The following is a 23,309-nucleotide window of genomic DNA, read 5'->3' on the forward strand; positions in this document are numbered from 1 at the left end:
GTGGGGATCAGGAGGCAGTGTGGGTGAGGATGGAGTCGGGCTCATGTGAGGGGACAGAGCTGCGGGCAGTGGCGATGGCTTCGCTGCCGTTGTCTACAGAGAAGTATTCAGGTAATCCGGTGGTGGTTGTGGCGTTGGAAATCTGATGTCAATTTTGGCTGCAATTTAAATTAGGTCAAATTGGGCACTGACTTGTGATAATCATGCGCAGGCTTCTCCGTCCTGCCGCACCCATGTTCTGGTGTGGCGTGCCCCCTCCGGCAGTGGGATCCTCTGTCCTGGTAGCCGGCCAATGGGGCTTCCCATTAAGGGCACTCCCACAGCGTCTCAAAATCTGCAGGCGCGAGTGCGCTGCCAGCGAAATGGGAGGATCCCGACGGAGAATCCAGCTGCATGTTTGAGCCAGCAAGACTGGATGCCAGGTTTTAGGGCTGGGTGGATAAGGGGTGAATGGCATGAGGGCCTTGTTTTTGGAGGGGTGGTTCGCAAGCCTGGAGGAGCTGTCAGAGAAGTCTGGGTTTTTGCAGGTGGAAAGCTTTAGATATCTGCAGGTGAGGGGCTTTGCGAGAGTGGTTTTCCTGTCATTTCCGGTAGTGCCACCAACCTCAGTTAGAAGGGATTCTGACGCGGGGCTGGAAGACGGGAGGACCATGGGAATTTACAGGAAAATAATGGCGGAGGAAACTGCATCCCTGGTGGGGATTAAGGCCAAATGTGTGGAGTTTGGCGTGGCATTAGAGGGGATATGATGCGAGGCCTTGCGTACGGTGAACGCCACTTCGTCGTGCTTGAGACTGGGGCTGATACAGTTGAAGGTGCACACTTAACTAGGGCTAGGTTGAGTCGGTTGTTTGAGGGGTGGAGGATAAGTGTGAGTGCTCGTCCACATGCTCTGGACACGTCCTGAACTGGTGCAACTTTGGGTCTTATTCTTCAGCACATCTGAGTTTTTACAGATGGATTTGGAGCCCAGTCCCCTAGTGGCCATATTTGGGGTGTTGACCTTCTGGAGTTGCAGACGGGTGCGGATGTCTTAACCTTCACCTCATTGATCACTCGTAGGCGGATTCTGCACACTCCGCAGGAGTGGAATTCAGCTTCTCCACACGATGATGTAACTGGGAGATCTTAGAAACAGGAGGCGGCTTTTTGGCCCTTCGAGTCTGCTCCGCCATTCAGTATGATCATGGCTGATCATCCAATTCAATTGCCTACTCTCCTTCACCCCAAGTGTTGGCATTTTTGTTATCTTGAGAAAGTTAAATACACATTAAGGGCTACAATTAAGGAGTTTTACAAAAGATGTTGATCTTTTACTGTGCTCTTTAAAGAGCTAGTCACCATCAGTTGTTAAGAGGGTTGTTAAACTCTGTAATCCTTTTGCGTGCTTGTCCCTGAGCGAGTGTCATGAAAAGCTGTCCAACTGGTTCTTTTATGATCAACGCATAAACATTTAAAACAGACAGAATATCCAAACACATCATTTTATATGTTAAGAATTTACAATCTTCCTTGCAGATTAGATCTTCGCTCCCAGACTATTTGGAAGCCTACAGAATACACCCAGATCTTCCCTTTTTTTGTTTCTCAAGTCTAACCAAATGGTCTGACTTGTCCCCTCAAGGACATTACCTTTTGCAATATTTTCCTTAATCAACATTGCAATCCATTTTTTCCTTCTATCTTTTCAGAACACTTTATATTCTCGTATATTAAATGCCGTCCTCACCATTTTTAACCCATGCTGGTTACTGCCATATCATATTCCCACACTATGTGCTTGTAGCTCACCAACGCTGATGTACGTGCAGCGTGATCCTGTCTTTGCATTTCTTAGTCCTTTCGTCTGCTCATATCTGATGTGGAACTACTTCCTTCCCTAGTGCTGCCTAATATTCTCATTTATTCCTCTTCTATTCTTGTCTACTGGCCTGCCAATCTACTTTCAAACCCTCTCCAAGCACACAAGGGAATCTCCGCGTGATGTTCCAGTCAAGGTGCAACCTGCCCCCTTTTGAATAGGTACCTTCCGTCTCAGAAGTGGTCCTAATGCCCCAATAATCTGATGCCTTCCCTCTTGCAACACGCTGTAATCCACACATTGATCCTCCCTCTTTTCCTTTTTTTTTTACTCTGGCTAATGTGTTGCACTGGGAATAATCCAAAAATAATCCAATCACAAGATCCTACTTTGTAATTTCCTTACCTCCTGCAAATTTGACCATAGGGCCCTAATGCCAACATGTGCAACTCCTGGTTCCCTCCCATTCCCCTGCATAATCTGTACCCTCTCAGTGAGGTCGTTTACCGCAAAGACAATACATCAGGAGGGATTTTCAATTATTACAAAATTGTCTGTCCCCTAACCATGGAATCGCCTCAAACTACATTTCTATGCTTTGCTGTTTCCTCCTGTAGGCCCTTACCCAATGGTATCACGATGTGGGCTACACTCCTTTAGGGTACCATCACTCCCAGCAGTCTCATACCGAGTTCATGTTCGAGTGGTACACATCACAAAGACTCCTGCACTATTTGCCTCGTCCGAATGGCCACCAACTCCAATCCTGTGAGGTGACCATGGTCCAGGAAACTCATCTTTCCTGTTGTTCCGCAGAGACCCCCATCTGCATCCGAAGGTCAAAAATCCTGAACTAAACTGAAGACACTTCTTACACAGTGGTCATCCATGACATCTCTGCACATGCAGAGTACAAAATCATGCACTCTTTCCCAGGTAAAATCAAGGCATCATTGGAGTTATGTCAGGATCTCCCTGCTGCTTGTTTTTGTGTCAACTCTTTGAATTAGTTAATTAAAAAATATATATAAATTTAGAGTACCCAATTATTTTTTTTCCAATTAAGGGGCAATTTAGCATGGTCAATCCACCTAGCCTGCACATCTTTCGGTTGCGAGACCCACACAAACATGGGGAGAATGTGCAAACTCCATCTGGACAGTGACCCAGGGCCAGGATCGAACACGGGTCCTCAGTGTTGAGAGGCTGCAGTGCTAATCACAGCGCCACTCCAACTCTTGAATTAGTGAACCAAAGTTGACAACAGACTAAATATGAACACAATATACATGAAGGAATATACACTCAACAGAACAAGGAAGCTCTTATTTATAATCTAATGTTCTTCCTCATTCATTCATTCAATATTTGAATATAAATAAAACTGATTCAACATTTCCGATAACTGGAAAATACAAGCTGCAACACTCATCATCTGGAAGCATTAGATCCAGATTTTAAAGGTTTATATAGGTCTCTGGTCACACAAGCTGGAAAATCCCAAGTCTGGTTTCCAATTAATAGTTGAGGCAGTAGAGACGGAGTGAGGGGACAACAAAGTGATCATTCCTGCTTGAAATGTTCGCTGTGTGCACACAACTTAATGGTGGTTCTCCTAATGATTTATTAGTAAATCTGGACTGAGTGTTGCCTAAAGAATCTGTGGCAGATTGAGTATGTTTACGAAAAGAGCTCTAAGCATCTGTAAACCCCAAGTGAAGACGGGAACAAAAATTTTGTCAGGAGGGATATAATTCCACTAGCTTGCATAGCTAGATGTAGCCTGTTAATGGATTTAGCAAATAAACTAACCACCACCCTAGATTGGGTCTTTTCAAAGAGAATAATTTAAAAATTAAACAAAAGCATGTCATGAAATGGGTGATGTGTCCTAGACCTAAAGTATGCTATGTTCCTGGTGCCCCATGTGAACCAGAGTGTTGCCTTTACCCAAGAGTTGTGATAGATTGTTATACCTCAGTTTGCACCTGTTATCGGACCCCAGCTTAGAGAATACACTTTGTGCTATAGTCAGCCTCGAAAATTGGTGGGCTAGAAAAGGGGAGGTGAAATCACTAGGGTTTCCCCTTCTTATTCCTATTCAAATAGGTTGTAGGTTGCACTGAACTTGTCCATTTGGTTTTGATGATTTAACATGATTAAACACATTTCTTCAAATGCAGAAGGCTGACAAAACATTCAGCATCCTGAAGCCGTGTACCCTCCCAGAAGTGCCATGAGGCACCTCCAACTGTGCCAACATTTGGCTGACGTGTCACTTGCCTTTTCAGTAATTTTGCTGACCAAGGATCGTTTTAGTAAGAGACTGCTTGGAAGCAGGACAAAGCAACTCTAGATTTATTAAAACAAGGACTTTTATTCTGCTGTACTTACAACTGGAAAAGCAACAGGATCTGTTTTTTTAAAAAACTGGGTGCTAATCACACAGCAGTATCTCTCAAAATCATTTGCAAAAACATTCTATGCATACCCCAACCTTCCTTCCCAACAAAACCTTTAAACATTTTAATGTACAAAACTATATTTACAAGATAAAGTTCTAGTCCTTTCAAACAGTGAAAGGAGCTTTGACTGAGAGAACACAGTGGGGGTGTCAGTGTAGTCCACTCTGCTACAGCACTTTCTGGCATTTTACAATGCCATTAGTGTAAGTAAAAGTGAATGTGGCATAGATTCCCGACCGAGGGAAGGGGAGGGTGGGGCCATGTATGTGCTCTTAAAATGCGTAACGGGTTCGGATATCTTCCAGTTTTTTGGACACCTCAGCTGGTGTTCTGTCAAGTTCCTCTGCCACACTTTTCTGTTTGATGGGATCCATGGAATTGAACTGTTCACACAAGTCACCATCGATTACATTCTAGAAGAGAAACAAACACACGTTAGCTGTATTGGCTAGTTCCACCGTTATTTATTTCTTTAAGCTAAGGCCATAGACTTGGGAATAAAATACAGAACATAAACTTAGGGAGCAGCACGGTGGCGCAGTGAGTAGCAGTGACCTTTACGGCACCGAGGTCCCAGGTTCAATCCCGGCTCTGGGTCACTGTACGTGTGGTTTGCACATTCTCCCTGTGTTTGCATGCGTTTTACCTCCACAGCCCAAAGATGTGCAGGCTAGGTGGATTGGCCACGCTAAATTGCCCCTTAATTGGAAAAAGTGAATTGGGTACTCTAAATTAAGAAAACAATATATAAACATAGGTTTTGTTGCAAATCTCAAAGAACTAATCAATCAATCGATTTTGGAATCTTGGAACAGAGACAAGATCATTCCGAGGCTAGGCACCTCTTTTCCCACCAATTCCACACCCTTCCTTTCACACACTTTGGTTCCTGCTGGGGAATGAAAGGGTCCACGAACAGTTGCCCAGTTCCACGTCCTTAGTATCTGCATCTGTTTCATATTGTTCCAACTTAAAACTGTTCCACAAAAAAAAAAATCTCGATATTTGGAAGACTTAGCCAGACATAAAACAGATCATTTTTCCCCTGGACAAAAACTTATTTATAAAAAGTGCTTATTCTCTCGGGGCCAATTAGTTTTACCCATATGATTGGGATGGGACATGTGGGGATGGGGAGAATCAGCGATGGACATCTTTACCAGTAATAATCACAAACTATTTATATTGCAACTGTGCCAACATACCTGCCACAATGCTGGTTTCAATCATTTCTATCTATGATTATTGCTAGCCAGAAACTGTTTGCATTTGAAAGGGATATGTTTTCTTTCACTCCCTGCAGTTGGAGGTCTCAGCACTTGCAACAATTACATAATGCCCTATGGACAAAGCCTGCACAAGGGAGCGCGGTTCCTCTGGGTGGTAATGTTTTCTTAAAAGGGAAAATACTGAATTTTAAACTTTTGAAAATATATTTTGCACCCCATTCAAGTATAATTTTCCAGCTTTATAGCTGTGAATTAATTTCATGCTGTCTGATCATTCTTTATCTACACGGGGAATATGACTAGCAGGAATATACGGAAAATATGGTTTTGCTGGTTTCATAGGGTCACTACCTGTGCAGGAGGCCATTCAGCCCATTGAGTCTGCACTGACTCTGTCAATAAACACCCTACCTAGGCCCATGACCCACCCCATCCCCGTAATCCAATCTAACCTTTTGGACACGAAGGGCAATTTAGTATGGCCAATCCAATTTACCTGTATATCATTGGACTGTGGGAGGAAGCCGAAGGAAACCCACAGACACAGGGACAACATGCAAACTCCACACAGACAATGAGCCACGGTGGAATTGAAACTGGGTCCCTGATGCTATGAGGCATCAGTGCTAACCACTGTGCCACCATGTTGCCCTTTTATTCTGAAGCACACCCTAGCTGCATGTACTCAAAAGTCACAGATTGGATGGTCTCAGATATGATCACCCAGTTCACACTGAGCTGGACTGCAGGTAAGGAAGTAGAAATGCTGCATTTGGCCGCTGTACCCCAATGCACACTAGGGCTGGGAGGGGAGAAGTCAGCTAGGATTCCCAGTGATCGTAACTGGAAAGTCAACACCAGGTGAGGACATGATCAAGGTCAGTGAATTTTTTTTTTGAGTTTGTGTTTTTATTTCAATCCAGCACACAGATTCAGAAATATCTCGTAAACCCCTCTCCCGGATCAAGGTCAGTGATGATAGATGCAAATAGCCTACCAATACACAATGGTATAATTTCCACAGGGGAGAACAAAAATAGTGATTTCTGTTCTTTCTCAGGGTTCCTGTCTATGAAAATATCCACATGCACCATGCGGATGTTTAAGTGAAGCCAGTAAACATTAATGCAGGAGTCAGCTCACATTTGGGGTATGGGATGGGAGGAGGGAATCAAGCAACAGTCATGTTGATACAAATGAGAGCAGCCTTTAAAGGGTACAAAACTTGAATGAAATATATAATGGATCAACAGAATTACATGGTTTCAACAGTGCTCAGATTTTGTGGAAGTTTTAAACACTGATGTGCTTTTAGGCTTACAGTAGCATATTCAAGTTACAGCCCATGAGCCACATGTGACCTCACAATTCAGCTTATAAACTAAGTTTAATTTCTGCTTCTATTTTCTACTCATTGATCTGTCCTGTTTCAGTTGTGAATGGGCTTGCAAAGATCTGTTCTTGGCATTCATTGATGGACAGTTATTTAAATCAGAATATCATGTTATCAGTGAGTCGAAATCTATGTAAATGATTGGGAACATGCAGGTAAAACTTTAGTTCCTTAGCTCCACAGTGTACATCCACACAACTTGGCAAAAAGCTTAATTACAGATCTGAATCTTGATGCTTTACAGCTATGCAACAGACACCTATTTAGTTACCTTAATTTAGAATTTCTAGAACCTTGATTTATGAACATGGGCAGTGCAGATTGAAGCAGTTCTATTTCTTATTAATATAAATTTAGAATACCCAATTATTTATTTTTTCCCCAATTATGGGCAATTTAGCGCGGCCAATCCACCTACATCTTTAGTTGTGGGGGTGAGACCCACACAAACACAGGGAGAATGTGCAAACTCCACACGGACAGTGACCCAGGTCCAGGATCGAACCAGAGTCCTCAGCACTGCAAGGCAACAGTGCTATCCACTGTGCCACCCTGCTGCCCTAGCAGTTCTATTAAAAAAAAAAATTAATTTAGAGTACCCAATTCAATTTTTCCAATTAAGGTGCAATTTAGCGTGGCCAATCCACCTCGTCTGCACGTCTTTGTGATGTGGGGGTGAAATCCATGCAAACACAGGGAGAATGTGCAAACTCCACTCGGACAGTGACCCAGAGCCGGGATCGAACCTGGGACCTCGGCGCCACGAGGCAGCAGTGCAAACCACTGCGTCACCGTGCCACCCCAGCAGTTCTATTTTTAACATGCAGTAATTCAGTCCTTAAAACTGACATCGAAGCAGCTGAAAGGGCACCTACCTTTACAGGGAAATAGTAACAGCGAAAACTAAGGTGGTCACGCCCACAGAGTGGAGGATGTTCTGATCTCATGTGCATCTCCAGGTGCTGGAAGAAATCATGATCCTGTGGATAAAGAAACAGATTTGTCCGTCAGAAACAAAAATTATTAAACATGTCTTATGGAGCACAAGATCTACAAACATCACAGTGGGGTTTTACCATCACTCAAGATTTGAGGAAGAAAGGGTACAGCAACAGGAAACAAGAATTGACTTGCCCAGTTCACCAGTGAAGGCAGGAGATTGTGCCCAAGTCCAGTCCCTGGGAAGCTTTTCTCAAGGGATTTACTAACATACCGAGTTGGGCAGCAATTTCATAGAATTTACAATGCAGGAGGCCATTCGGCCCATCGAGTGCACCGGCCCTTGGAAAGAGCACCCTACTTAAGCCCTCGCCTCCACCCTATCCCCGTAAACCCACCTAACCTTTTGGACATTGAGGGGCAATTCAGCATGGCCAAACCACCTAACCTGCACATCTTTCGACTGCGGGAGGAAACTGGAGCACCCGGAGGAAATCCAAGCAGACATGGGGAGGAAGTGCAAACTCCACACAGACCGTCACCTGAGCTGGAATTGAACCCAGGTCCCTGGAGCTGTGAGACAGCAGTGCTAACCATTGTGCCACCGAGCACAGAGGTTTTAAAATAAAATTTATTTTAACCTGTTGTATTTTTACTTGGGCTGTCAACATGGAGCTGCAGGCTTCAGAGTAAAAGCTCAACGAGTAAACTTAAACCACAAGATACACTGAAATCAAACCACATGGACATCCAAAGTAACCAAACAATCAAAAATTAGCTAACAGTGCAATTTACAAGTGGCTACATATGGAAACATAGATTAATTCAGTGGTTTATTTCATAACAGCAACATGGAACTGAGTCTCACAGCAGGTTTGAGAGTATGCCAATCTCACTCAGCACAGCAGCTGGCTGCTAAATCCACTGACCATGAGTCATTTAGGTGGGATTGCCAACGTCATTGTTTCTGATCTGATCATTAAACAAAATGTGCTACTAGGTGATGCAATGCAAGACAAGAAAGGCTGATGGTAATTATTTAGAATCAAAGCCCATTCCAAATGGAACTATACTCCAGCAACAGTCATCTTCAAGGAAGGAAAAAAATTGAGATCTCAGCAACCTAGCTCCAAAGGAACATTAATAGTAACACGCATATCTGACTCACCTCGTGTGATGTGAATGGGACCAGGATCCCGATACCTCCAGACAGTGTTGTGTACACAAGCGATTCTGAGCCACCAGGAATTAACGTGGTTTTCTGCAGTGAAAGGACTGATTCTCCCACATGATAATTAACGATGATCTCAGCCTGAACAAAGAACACACAATCACAGTAAGTTTGTCTCCTTACTTTGGCCTGGATTTCACATTGAAGCCTCTTAAGTAATCAACCCTACCCGGAGGATAGCCTATTATTCCCAAAACTGGTGGCTTCCAGTTTCTTGCGGTTTTCAGAGGCACTGAGTAAAATAATAGACGCCTTACAACACCAGGTTAAAGTCAAACAGGTTTTGTTTTGAATCACTAGCCTTCAGAGCACTGCTCCTTCCTCAGATGAATGAAGTCATGATGTGGAGATGCCGGCGTTGGACTGGGGTGAGCACAGTAAGAAGTCTTACAACGGAGTGAATGAGTGAGTGAATGAGGGTGGGTGGGCGGGCGGGGGGGGGGAAGAAGTCTTACAACACCAGGTTCACCCGAGGAAGGAGCAGTTCTCCGAAAGCTAGTGATTCAAAACAAACCTGTTGGACTTTAACCAGGTGAATGAAGAGGTGGGTTCCAGAAACATACATATATATAGACAAAGTCAAAGATGCAAGACGATACTTTGAATGCGAGTCTTTGCAAGCAATTAAGTCTACAGGTCCAGACGTAGCAACTGGAGGGGGATAATCACAAGTTAAAGAGGTCTGAATTGTCTCAAGCCAGGGCAGTTGGTAGGATTTCACAAGTCCAGGCCAGATGGTGGAGGGTGAATGTAATTGTAATGTGACATGAATCCAAGGTCCCAGTTGAGGCCGTACTCATGCGTGCCGAACTTGGCTAAAAGTTTCTGCTCAGCGATTCTGCATTGTCACACGCCCTGAAGGCTGCCTTGGAGAATGCTTACCCGAAGATCAGAGGCTGAATGCCCCTTGACTGAAGTGTTCCACAACTGGAAGGGAATATTCCTGCCTGGCGATTGTCACGTGATGTCCATTCATCCGTGGGCCACCAGGTACGTGGCACATACTGGTGTGACTCGGCCAACGTAGTCTAACTCAAAAGCTGCAGGAAAGAATGCCCGAAAGCGTGGTACATTGGCGAGGCCATGCAGGCGCTGCGACAACGGATGAATGGACATCGCGCGACAATCGCTAGGCAGGAATGTTACCTTCCAGTTGGAACACTTCAGCAGCATTCAGCCTCTGACCTTCGGGTAAGTGTTCCCCAAGGCGGCCTTCAGGACACATGACAATGCAGAATCGCCGAGCAGAAACTTATAGCCAAGTTTCGCACACATGAGTACAGCCTCAACCAGAACCTTGAATTCATGTCGCATTACATTCACCCCACCACCATCTGGCCTGGGCTTGCAAAATCCTACCAACTGTCCTGGTTTGAGACAACTACACCTCTTTGACCTGTGATTATCCCTCTCTCCAGTTGCTCGGTCTGGACCTGTAGACTTAATTACCTGCAAAGACTTGCATTCAAAGTATCGTCTTGCATCTTTGGCTTTGTCTATAATATATATGTTTCTGGAACATACCTCTTCATTCACCTGAGGAAGGAGCAGTGCTCCGAAAACTAGTGATTCAAAACAAACCTGTTGGGCTTTAACCTGGTGTTGTAATACTTCCTTTTGTGCTCACCCCAGTCCAACGCCGGCATCTCCACATCATGAGTAAAACATTGAGAGTTGCCCAACTATTTCCAGGCTACATGTTAGAGAAACATAACCGAAAGCCCAGACAGGAAGCTATCAAAGAGTGCCGTGAAGAATATTAGTAGATCACGGTATGCCCACTGAAAAAAAAGAAAAATGTTTAGCAGCTCAAATGTAGATGCTTCCAAATCCTTCCGAATTTGGAGTGAGAATGTATGGCCCCTAGGGTGAAGCCAATGGTTATAATGCCCATGACAGGTGGTGGCAGGATTAACTTGCGGCATGGCGGCACAGTGGTTAGCACCGCTGCCTCACGTCTGAGGACCCGGGTTCAATCCCGGCCCACGGTCTCTGTCGGTGTGGAGTTTGCACATTCTCCACAAAAACGGGAGGCAATGAATGAACACTATGAAAAAAGCAGTGCAACGTTGAAATGTGCTGGCTAAAGTGGTTTCTCTTACTGAATCCAAAATAACACAAGCTAATTCCAGCATTTTCAACCTATTGCCCTAGATCGGAAGTGGCGACAGAAAGAGTGAGGGAAAAAAAAAATCACAGCAGTCAAATTATGGATGATCAGAGTACAAGCACACGACTTGGGGTTTAGGTCAAGTATGAGGAGCCAAACTATAATTCCATGACTGCAAAGCATACACCAGCCTAATGATAATCTATTACAACAGTATACAAAGTATGATTTTTGTAGCACACCTCCAACTCTATCCATTCTCAGCACTTTCTGCAGTATGCATCTCCATTGGTGGCCTGTTCTAGCCCCAGGATGTTAACACTGTGTCAATCATCTCAGTTCTCACTTACTCCACCCCAACACATTACTAATGTTGTGCAGCAGGTCAAAGCCCAGAAATCATTTGTCTATATTGAAAGGCATTGCCTTACCTTCTGGGAAGCTCCATTAAGTAGGCCTCTGTCCCATAATGCTTTGTTCCCAGTGGGATCCTCATCAACATCGTCACTTGTGTTTGGAGGCAATCTCACCTGCAAAAGTCAATGCTTATTCTTAATAATTGGTTCCTACATATACAATGGCCCCTCCCAAAAAGACACATGACCAGGAATGTTGACTGGAGCATTTCACTTTTTGACAGATGTACTTAATCTAAGCAACCACAGAAAAATAGTCATCAAATGCAAAAAAAACCTAGTGAACCAGTTGCTATATGACATATATTGGTATTTATTTGCAACTAGCAGTTTTAAATGATATTAACAGCCCTGATTATTTAGATAGGGAATCTGATCATTTGTAACAGTCACTGCCACTTAAAAACACCCAGTTTAAAATATGAACAATTATCTACTATCCATTTTCATGAATGTAAATTAAGTTGCAGGTTGCAGCACCTTAAGCAGTCCAGTTACTTCAGACAGTAATAGTGCTTATTCACTATAAATCTGTGTATCTTTTCCAGACCCGGCAAGAGGTTTATGGTTGTGAATCTGTCAATTACTTCTGCAGCGGTTAACGGTTCGAAAATTTAGGGTGGAATTTAAAGAGGGCCAGAAAAGATTCCACACGAGCCTAGATTGTTACTCACAAAGCAAGACAGTAACAACATTCAGCAATAGGGGCCAACTAATTGACATTATCGAAACACAGCTATTTCTTTCAGGTACTAAATATAGAAAAAACCACAAAGCAATTGGCCCAGATGTTGCAATAGTCTGCATACCTCCAATGTTGGCATCTTACATATCCTCCATATATTCATCCCATCATTGGCAGCATTGCCGTCACCTGCTGATGTCTTATGCACTTGAAATTCCCCAAACCAATCCTTTCTCCTTTAAGGCTCTCATAAAACCTCTGCCCATATGTCTCACATGGCCCAGCATCCAATCTTATTTGCAAATGCTATGAAGCACCGTGGAACTTGTCAAAACATTAACACTGCTATATAAATACAGACTACTGTCATTGCTATTGAATCCACCTTGCTTAACCAGATTATTTTTTAAAGTATTCTGTGCACTTTTTTAAAGCATTCTGGGCAATGACAAACATAATCAAAACAGGAAACTAAAAATGTTCTCCTTACCCACTGTTAAAGTCCAGATACAAATTTCCCCAAATTGTTTTGTGTTAGTCTTCCTTCACCTGTTTAAGTGATTAAATTGGGATAAATATTTTGTGTACTAATGTCCACCTGCCGTAATGTCTGTTCGAACTTAAAGACAATTATCTACTTCTTTTTGAAGAAACCAGAGAACATTTGCAATAGTTGTTCCATCAGCAATTTCATATAGCGGTAAATCACATTTGATTGAATGCATGCACTGTAAGTGACTATATTAGCAAGGATAATCCAGGGAACAACAGGCCGGTGAGCCTTACGTCAGTGGTGGGGAAATTACTGGAGAGAACTCTGAGACAGGATCTACTCCCGTTTGGAAGTAAATTGACGTATTGGTGAGAGGCAGCGTTGTTTTGTGAAGGGAAGGTCGTGTCTCACTAACTTAATAGAGTTTTCCGAAGAGGTCAAAAAGATGATTGATGCAGGTAGGGCAGTGGATGTTGTCTATATGGCCATCAGTAAGGCCTTTGACAAGGTCCCTCATGGTAGACTGGTACAAAAGGTGACATCACACGGGATCAGGGGTGAGCTGGCAAGGTGGATACAGAACTGGCTAGGTCATAGAAGGCAGAGAGTAGCAATGGAAGGATGCTTTTCTAATTGGAGGGCTGTGACTAGTGGTGTTCCACAGGGATCAGTGCTGGGACCTTTGCTGTTCGTTTTAGGCCAATTAGCCTAACCTCGGTCGTTGGTAAAATTCTAGAATCGATCGTTAAGGATGAGATTTCTAAATTCTTGGAAGAGCAGGGTCGGATTAGAACAAGTCAACATGGATTTAGTAAGGGGAGGTCGTGCCTGACGAACCTGTTAGAATTCTTTGAGGAGGTGACAAGTAGGTTAGACCAGGGAAACCCAGTGGATGAGGTCTATCTGGATTTCCAAAAGGCCTTTGATAAGGTGCCGCACAGGAGGCTGCTGAGTAAGGTGAGGGCCCATGGTGTTCGAGGTGAGCTACTGGCATGGGTTGAGGATTGGCTGTCTGACAGAAGGCAGAGAGTTGGGATAAAAGGTTCTTTTTCGGAATGGCAGCCGGTGACCAGCGGTGTCCCACAGGGTTCAGTATTGGGGCCGCAGCTGTTCACCATATATATTAATGATCTGGATGATGGGACTGGGGGCATTCTAGCGAAGTTTGCCGATGATACGAAGTTAGGTGGTCAGGCAGGTAGTGCTGAGGAAGTGGGGAGGCTGCAGAAGGATCTAGACAGTTTGGGAGAATGGTGCAGGAAATGGCTGATGCAATTCAACGTGAGAAAATGTGAGGTCTTGCACTTTGGAAAAAAGAATCCAAGCATAGACTACTTTCTAAACGGTGAGAAAATTCATAATGCCAAAGTACAAAGGGATCTGGGAGTGCTAGTCGAGGATTCTCTAAAGGTAAACATGCAGGTTGAATCTGTGATTAAGAAAGCGAATGCAATGTTGTCATTTATCTCAAGAGGGTTGGAATATAAAAGCAGCGATGTGCTACTGAGCCTTTATACGGCTCTGGTTAGGCCCCATTTGGAGTACTGTGTCCAGTTTTGGGCCCCACATCTCAGGAAGGACATACTGGCACTGGAGCGTGTCCAGCGGAGATTCACACGGATGATCCCTGGAATGGCGGGTCTAACATATGATGAACGGCTGAGGATCCTGGGATTGTATTCATTGGAGTTTAGAAGGTTAGGGGGAGATCTAATAGAAACTTACAAGATAATACATGGCTTAGAAAGGGTGGACGCAAAGAAACTGTTTCCGTTAGGAGAGGAGACGAGGACCCGTGGGCACAGCCTTAGAATTAGAGGGGGTAAATTCAGAACAGAAATGCGGAGACATTTCTTCAGCCAGAGAGTGGTGGGCCTGTGGAATTCATTGCCGCGGAGTGCAGTGGAGGCCGGGACGCTAAATGGCTTCAAGGCAGAGATAGATAAATTCTTGATGTCGCGAGGAATTAAGGGCTACGGGGAGAATGCTGGTAGGTGGAGTTGAAATGCCCATCAGCCATGATTGAATGGCGGAGTGGACTCGATGGGCCGAATGGCCTTACTTCCACTCCTATGTCTTATGGTCTTATGGTAGTATATATAAATGATTTGGAGGAAAATGTAACTGGTCTGATTAGTAAGTTTGCAGACGACACAAAGGTTGGTGGAATTGCGGATAGCAAGGAGGACTGTCGGAGGATACAGCAGGATTTAGATCGTTTGGAGCCTTGGACGGAGAGATGGCAGATGGAGTTTAATCCGGACAAATGTGAGGTAATGCATTTTGGAAGGTCTAATGCAGTAGGGAATATACAGTGAATGGTAGAACCCTTAAGAGTATTGAAAGTCAGAGAGATCTAGGTGTACAGGTCCACAAGTAACTGAAAGGGGCAACACAGGTGGAGAAGGTGGTCAAGAAGGCATACGGCATGCTTGCCTTCATTGGCCGGGCATTGAGTATAAGAATTGGCAAGTCATGTTGCAGCTGTATAGAACCTTAGTTAGGCCACACTTGGAGTATAGTGTTCAATTCTGGTCGCCACACTACCACAAGGATGTGGAAGCTGTAGAGAGGGTGCAGAAGAGATTTACCAAGATGTTGCCTAGTATGGAGGGCATTAGCTATGAGGAGCGGTTGAATAAACTTGGTTTGTTCTCACTGGAACGACAGAGGTTGAGGGGTGACCTGATAGAGGTCTACAAAATTATGAGGGGCATAGACAGAGTGGATAATCAGAGGCTTTTCCCTAGGGTAGAGGGGTCAATTACTAGGGGGCAAAGGTTTAAGGTGCGAGGGGCAAAGTTTAGAGTAGATGTACGAGGCAAGTTTTTTTTTTAAACAGAGGGTAGTGGGTGCCTGGAACTCGTTGCCGGAGGAGGTGGTGGAAGCAGGGACGATAGTGACATTTAAGGGGCATGTTGACAAATACATGAATAGGATGGGAATAGAGGGATACAGACCCAGGAAGTGTCGAAGATTGTAGTTTTGTCGGGCAGCATGGTCGGCACGGGCTTTGAGGGCCGAAGGGCCTGTTCCTGTGCTGTACTTTTCTTTGTTCTTTTGTTCTACAGAACCTACAGTGCAGAAGGAGGCCTTTAGCTCATCGAGTCTACACCGGCCCTTGGAAAGAGCACCCTATTTAAGCCCACACCTCCACCGTATCCCTGTAGCCCCATAACCCAGGAACCCCACCCAACCTTTTTCGACACTAAGGGCAATTTATCATGGCCAATTCACCTAGCCTGCACATCTTTGGACTGTGGGAGGAAACTGGAGCACCTGGAGGAAAAACACACACACACACAGGGAGAACGTGCAGACTCCGCACAGACAGTGACCCAAGCCCGGAATCGAACCTGGGACCCTGGAGCTATGAAGCAATTGTGCTAACAACTGTGCTACCATGCTGCTAAAGGTTTGCTGAGATGCAGGTACATGTTTTGTAGATGTGGTCATTATAACAGAACACTCATCTAACGACAACTGAAATACAAATTGGTTTCTGAGGGTTTGTGTGTAATAGAGCAACCTGATCTCAACTTTCCCACAGGCACGGGAGTCTAGTCAGTCATTTACTTGGCACCTTGAAAACAGCACAGGCTGAACTCTACAGGTACAACAGTGCGCACAACTATCACATTTTGAAACCTTATGACTACTTCCCACAATAGCAGACATGGAAACAAAATATTTTATAGTCTACTGAAAATAGAAGCTTGCCTGAAAAGGAGTAATTTTCCCAAAGAGCAATGCCAAACTGGGAAAGCCAGCGACAGGAAGAGCAGAGGGAGAAGTGGTTTAAATGTAGAACAGACAGCTGTCTCGCACAAATTTCAAACACTTCCTGAACAACAGCTGGTTAATCAGGCACACTTTGTAGCACCTTCAACTCGCAAACTCGTCTATCTCTGCGAGTCAGAGGTAATTAATTTTCTTGTGAAGAGAATCAAAACACATGGAACCTCTGCCAGTCGGGAAACATTTGCGTTTTTAGTGAAGCATAGGGTCCCAGCACAACACGCCAGCCGACGGCTTTCTGCATCTTTTTCAACGACACAGATGAACAATTTCTTATGGTCGAATTAACCTAGGCACAGCTCATTATCTATGCTCATACTCTTCAATAACCACCAGCTCTTATTTTCTGGTAAAGTCTTATGAAAGCTCAGATTCTGGTATCAGTAACCATGGTAGCAGATTGGTAATGTTACTGGACTAGTCACCGCATCATATCTTACAGTTAATATCCCAGAATCTGACTTTAGGTATGAACAATAGATGCTGGTCTTGCCAGCAACACTCACATCCCAATAACAAGTTTTTAAAAACTTGCTGCAGTTCTATCCTCAGTTTGGGAAATCAAATGGCACCACCTTCAGGGTGCACCCAGACCCCACTATGCCCCAAAACACCAAGTACACGACTGAGTCACTCAGCTGGCGGCAAATGTTTGCAGGGATAGGCAAAGTCCAGTCTATCACCTACCACACTAATGTTGCCAAATTTATCAGCACCAGCCATGGTTTCATAGTCCAATAGACAAGCCGTGGTGATCCAGCGGGGCAACGTGTCATCAGCAAAGATGATCAACTGGTTCTCATTTCGTTTATATCGAATCCAGAAGAAGCTTTCCTGGACATCGGAGACAACGACTCTATGTCCAATGGTATGGATCGCCACTATGAAGTTTGGAATGTGCTGAAGGAAGAAAAAACACAGCAAGTTACAACAGATATTCATTTCATAAGATCCTTTATGCAACCCTAATTTAATATCTCGGAGTTTGCCACCCACCATCCTGCAGAGCAGACCTTCAGATATCCAAGTCATATGCATTCACGGCTCAGTTTGTAATTCTGTATATCCAGATTAAAAAACATTTACTTTGAAATCATTTCAAGCTGGGAAGCAGACATTTCCAGTTTCTTCACTAGATGTGCTTTTTAAATATTTCATAATAATAATAATAATAATAATCTTTATTGTCACAAGTAGGCTTACATTCAAAATGGCAATGAAGTCACTGTGATATCATGGGATATTGGCATTGCAGGGTAAGCTAGGACCTGGTTTAGCACAGTGGGCTAAACAGCTGGTTTGTATGCAGAACAATGCCAGCAGCGCGGGTTCAATTCCCGTACCGGCCTCCCTGAACAAGTGCCGGAATGTGGCGACTAGGGGCTTTTCAGAGTAAATTCATTGAAGCCGACTTGTGACAATAAGCGATTATTATTCAGACTGCGCATCCCTAATTGTCCTCGAGAAGGTGGCAGTGTTCATTTAAAATACAGGCTGCTGTCTTTTCATGTTGCACTCAGAAATCTTATTAAATTCCAAGAGAACTCTTGAATCTCCATTTATAATTCAGCTTGGTGAAAAAAGAATTGTTGCATTTGGCTTGGGATGCTCAGCTTAAAGCAATCATGCAGGCATATCTCAGTTGAAATCAACAACATATCCCATGCTGCAGGCACAGTTAATCCTATGGAGCAAGTGGAAAGGGCATTTACTCTGAAAATTACGGTTCACCATTGTGAATTTCCCCATTCCAACCCCCACTCAATGCTGCTGTGTCACAAAGTCAATCCAGTTATGCTAGTAAAAGGCAACCGGTATTGATAAGTGTCTACAGCCTCAATCCTTGAGACAGAGCCAATCATTCAATCTGAGACGGAGTGCTTTCCGAAATAAAAACTGAAAATGCTGGGTAAACTCAGCAGGTCTGGCAGCATCTGTGGAGAGAAACAGTTACTGTTTCGAGTCTATATGACCATTCTACAGATGAGTGCTTTCTGCATCGCTGTGGCTGCTATGTGAACAGCACAAAAGCCTTTCACAAAACCCACTGCCACCTCACACTGACCTACAAATGTAGCCTTACAGCATGTGGGCAGAAAGGGAGATGGATGTGGGCGGAAATGCCAGTAATTCAGACTAAGTTTCGAATACTTTGCAACATGTTCCATATTGCAAGTTGTAAAAAAGATACGGTGCACCAGAGGTTGCCTGTGGCTCATAATTCACAAGTGTCTGTGGTATCTGTAAGCATCTTGTATATTTTACCATGCAAGCTTTTCAATCCATCAAAAAGTGAGAATATCCATTCATCTGGGTCTCACTGTACTTTTTAAAATCACACCTCTACTTTGTTGCTTTCTTTTCCTTCCACTCTTGCACTGTCCCCTATGCAGTCATGACAGACTGTCCACGGTCTCACTCCTCCAATACTGCCCAAGTGTTGTATGGAGTCTACGATCTTTCTCAGTGCAGTGCTTTACCTGTGCTCTGCCCCTCCCATAACCAGTGCAAGAATGATACTTGGCACGTTTACACCAATTGGATCACTGACTATCAGTTCCAAGCATAACCATAAACACCCAGTACCTTCAGAAAGTATCAACAGCTCTACCTTATTTTCACATTTTCTCAGTAGCTTCTTCTTCCCCAGGTCATAGATGCGCAGGAGTTTTCCCAATCCGACCAGAACGCGGCCTTGGAAAGGGGCAATGGCTGTTGGAACATCTTCAATGGATGTCTGTTGGAAGTGGGATGTAGGAAAGAAATTAAAGATAAAGACACAAACAGGACAATCTAATTCATAGTAACTTAATGAATTATGAAGTTGTTTAAATGCCATCATACATTGCAACTCAGATTCACCCAGTCAAGCATATTCAAATGTTTGATGTCACTGCCAATACAATAATGTAAGAAGTCTTACAACACAAGGTTAAAGTCCAACATGTTTGTTTCAGTGCTTTCGGAGCACTGCTCCTTCCTCAGGTGAAACCATAATGAATTATGGACTTTAGTGCAGCGTATTTGAGGCATAGTTCCAATCATCGGTATAGGTTTGTTACAAGTTTCGGATCAATCTTAGATATTCTCTCGCTACAGCATAGCTTTGCACCCCTGTGACCTTTTGAGTTGGTTTTTAAAAAATTTCTTATTAAAGCTTTTTCAAACAGAATTTTTAAATAATAACAGAAAAATAAACGTTAAAATATTTAACAAAACTAGGTGGCTGTTGTCATTATACAAAAAGAAAATATACATTAAATAGACAGTTCCCCCACCTGAACCCTGCACCCCCCCCCCCCCACCCCGCCCTGCTGCTGCTGACATTTTACCACTCCCCTAGAAAGTCAAGGAAAGGTTGCCACCGCCAGGAGAACCCCAGCAAGGACCCTCTCAAGGCAAACTTTATTCGCTCCATGCTGAGAAACCCAGCCATGTCACTAACCCAGGTCTCCACGCTCCGGTGTTGAGTCTCTCCACATTAATAAGATCCGTCTCCGGGCTACCAGGGAGGCAAAGGCCAACACCTCAGCCTCTTTCGCTTCCTGCACTCCCGGATCCTCTGACACCCCAAAGATCGCTATTGTTGGACTCGGCTTCACCCGCGTGTCCAAGATCTTGGACATAGCCCTCGCAAAGCCCTGCCAGAATTCTTTAAGCGCCGGGCATGCCCAGAACATATGGACATGGTTCGTCAGACTCCCTGAACACCTCGCAAACCTGTCCTCCACCCCAAAGAACTTGCTCATTCTCGTCGTACCACCTTAAACTGAATTAAGCTGAGCCTGGCACATGATGAGGAAGAAGTCACCCTCCCCAGGGCATCAGCCCACAGGCCCTCATCTAGCTCCTCACCTATCTCCTCCCACTTGCCCTTCCGTTCCTCCACTGAGGCTTCCTCTGCCTCCTGCAGCTCTTGGTAGATGTCTGACACTTTCCCCTCTCCTACCCAGATGCCAGACACCACCCTGTCCTGTATCCTTCGAGGGGGTAGCAACGGAAATGTCCCCACTTGTTTTTTGAGAAAATCACGGACTTGAGAGGTATCTGAAGGCATTTCCCGGGGTAGGCTGAACTTCTCCTCTAGCGCCTTCAGGCTAGGGAAAGTCCCATCTATAAACAGGTCTCTCATCCTTCTAATGCCTGCCCTATGCCAGCCTTGAAACACCCCCGTCTATCATGCCCGGAGCAAATCTATGGTTGTTCCGTATCGGGGTCCAAACGGAGGCCCCCTCTTCCTTCCTGTGCCTTCTCCACTGACCCCAGACCCCCAGTGCCGCCGTCACCACCGGGCTTGTGGCATTTCGTGCTGGTGAGAACGGCAGCGGTGCCGTTACTAGTGCCCCTAGGCTGGTGCCTTTGCATGTCGCCGCCCCCACCTCCATTACCCATTTCCTAATCACGGCCACATTAGCCGTCCAAGAGTAGCTACAGAAGTTCGGCAGTGCCAACCCTCCCTCCCCCTTCCCAACTGCGCTCCAAAAACAGCCTTTTAACTCACGGGGTCTTGTTTGCCCACACAAATCCCGTAATAATTCTGTTCACCCGCTTGAAGAAGGATTTGGGGATGAAGATAGCAAGGTACTGAAAAACGAACATGAATCTGGGGAGAACCGTCATCTTCACAGTCTGCACCCTTCCCGCAAGGGAAAGCGGGAGGCGTGTCCCACCTTTTAAAGTCTCCCTCCATCTGCTCTACAAGCCGCTATAGATTGAGCCTGTGTAGGGCATCCCAGTTCCTAGCCACCTGTATACCTTGGTAACGAAAGCTCCTCTCCACCATCTTGAGCAGGAGCTCCACCAGTCTCTCCTCCTGACCCCTAGCGTGGATTACAAACAGCTCACTTTTCCCCACGTTCAACTTGTATCCTGAGAAGCTCCCAAAGTCCCTTAGGATCCGAATGACCTCCCCCATCCCCTCTATCAGGTCAGAAATATACAATAGCAGGTCATCTGCGTAGAGGGAAACCCGGAGATCCTTCCTCCCCGGACCAGCCCCCTCCAGTTCCTTGAAGTCCTCAGCGCTATGGCCAACAGCTCGATTGCCAGGGCAAATAGTAACGGGGATAGGGGGCACCCCTGTCCCGCCCCTCGATGCAGTCTAAAATACTCCAACCTCAGCCGGTTAGTGGATACACTTGCTACGGGGGCCTGATACAGTAACTTGACCCACCCTATGAATCCCTCACCAAATCCAAACCCACCACAACACTTCCCACAGGTACTCCTATTCCACCCTGTCAAAGGCTTTCGCTGCATCCATTGCAGCCACTACTTCTGCGTCTCCTCCTTCTGAGGGCACCATAATGATATTCAGGAGCCTCCTCATATTTGTGTTCAATTGTCTACCCTTGACGAAACCCGTCTGGTCCTCCTCAATCACTCCCGGACGCAGTCCTCTATTCTGGTAGCCAAAATTTTTGCCAGCAGTTTGGCATCCACATTCGGGATCGATATCGGCATGTAGCACCCAGTGACTTGACCCTCCTCAAAATGAGCAAGATCAATGCCCGTGACATCGTCGGGGGGAGGGTTCCTCTCTCCTTAGCCTCGTTAAAGGTTCTTAGCAGGAGTGGGCTCAGTAGCTCCGAGAATTTCTTATAGAATTCTACAGGAAAGCCATCCGGACCCGGGGCCTTGCCCGACTGCATGCTTGCTAGGCCCTTAACTATCCCCAACTCAATCGGGGCCCCCAGTCCCTCCACCAGATCTTCGTCCACCCTTTGGAACCTCAATTGATCCATAAATTGCTTCATCCCGTCCCCTCCCCTCCCCTCAGGGGTTCCGACTCGTACAGTTTACAATAAAACTCCTTGAAGGGTTCTGCCCCTTCACCTTCCTCAGCTGTGCCTCCCAGTGGTCAGCAAATTGAACTCCACCTGCAATCTCCTGCGCTCCTTTAGTAGCCCTTCCTCGAGGGGTCTCCATGTACTTCCTGTCTACTCTAAGTATCTCTCCCATCAGCCTCTCCCTCTCCTCTCTGTGGGACCTAATAGAAATTAACTCCTCGCTAATAACTGCCTTCATAGCCTCCCAGACCATTGTTGCTGTTACCTCCCCTGTGTCATTTGTTGTCACATTGTCCTTGATGCACCTCCTTATCCGCCCACACACCACCTCATCCGCTAGCAGTCCCACATCCAGTCTCCAGAGAGGGCACTGCCCTCGCTCCGCCCCCAGTCGCAAGTCCACCCAGTGCGGGGCATGGTCCTAGATCGCAATGGCCGAATACTCGACTCCCTCCACCTTCAGGATTAACGCCCTGCTCAACACAAAAGTCAATCCGCGAGCAGACCTTGTGGACGTGGGAGAAAAAAAAAAAGAGAACTCCTTCGCCCTTGACCGCGCGAATCTCCATGGGTCCACGCCCCCCATCTGATCCATGAACTCCCACAGGGCTCTGGCCGCCGCAGGTCTCTTTCCCGACCTGGACTTAGACCGGTCCAGTGCCGGATCCAGGACAGTGTTAAACCCCCCCCCCCATATGTTCAAGTTACTTGACTCCAAATCTGGGATTTTACCCAACATGCGCCTCATGAATTCCACGTCCTCCCAGTTCGGGGCATAGACGTTCCCCGGGCCCCCTGCAGCTTGCCACTCACCATTATGTACCTGCCCCCCTTTGTCCGCCACAATACTCCCTGCTTCGAATGCCACCCATTTACTAACCAGAATTGCCACCCCTCCGGTCTTCGAGTCTAGCCCCGAATGGAACACCTGGCCCACCCATCCCCTCCTGAACCTCGTTT

At 45.4% G+C, this 23,309-nt stretch overlaps 1 protein-coding gene across 3 annotated transcripts in view; it reads right to left on the reverse strand.

Moving 5' to 3' along the window:
* Positions 1–4,158: 4,158 nt before the first annotated feature.
* sf3b3 (splicing factor 3b, subunit 3) overlaps positions 4,159–23,309 on the reverse strand; it is a 73,388-nt gene continuing 54,237 nt past the window's right edge. For 2 of the 3 annotated variants that reach the window (XM_038807107.1, XM_038807106.1), the window contains exons 22-27: positions 19,172–19,297; positions 17,248–17,460; positions 11,600–11,698; positions 8,996–9,139; positions 7,764–7,868; positions 4,159–4,679 (exon numbers count right to left, since the gene is read on the reverse strand). In XM_038807107.1, the coding sequence (XP_038663035.1) occupies positions 4,539–4,679; positions 7,764–7,868; positions 8,996–9,139; positions 11,600–11,698; positions 17,248–17,460; positions 19,172–19,297 (828 nt within the window). In that variant the 3' untranslated portion in view covers positions 4,159–4,538. Of the gene's footprint in view, positions 4,680–7,763; positions 7,869–8,995; positions 9,140–11,599; positions 11,699–12,759; positions 12,819–17,247; positions 17,461–19,171; positions 19,298–23,309 lie in introns of those variants that run through there. The other variant, XR_005461859.1, reaches the window with a different exon arrangement.

The sequence above is a fragment of the Scyliorhinus canicula genome, chromosome 9, assembly GCF_902713615.1.
Source record: "Scyliorhinus canicula chromosome 9, sScyCan1.1, whole genome shotgun sequence".
NCBI lineage: Eukaryota > Metazoa > Chordata > Chondrichthyes > Carcharhiniformes > Scyliorhinidae > Scyliorhinus > Scyliorhinus canicula.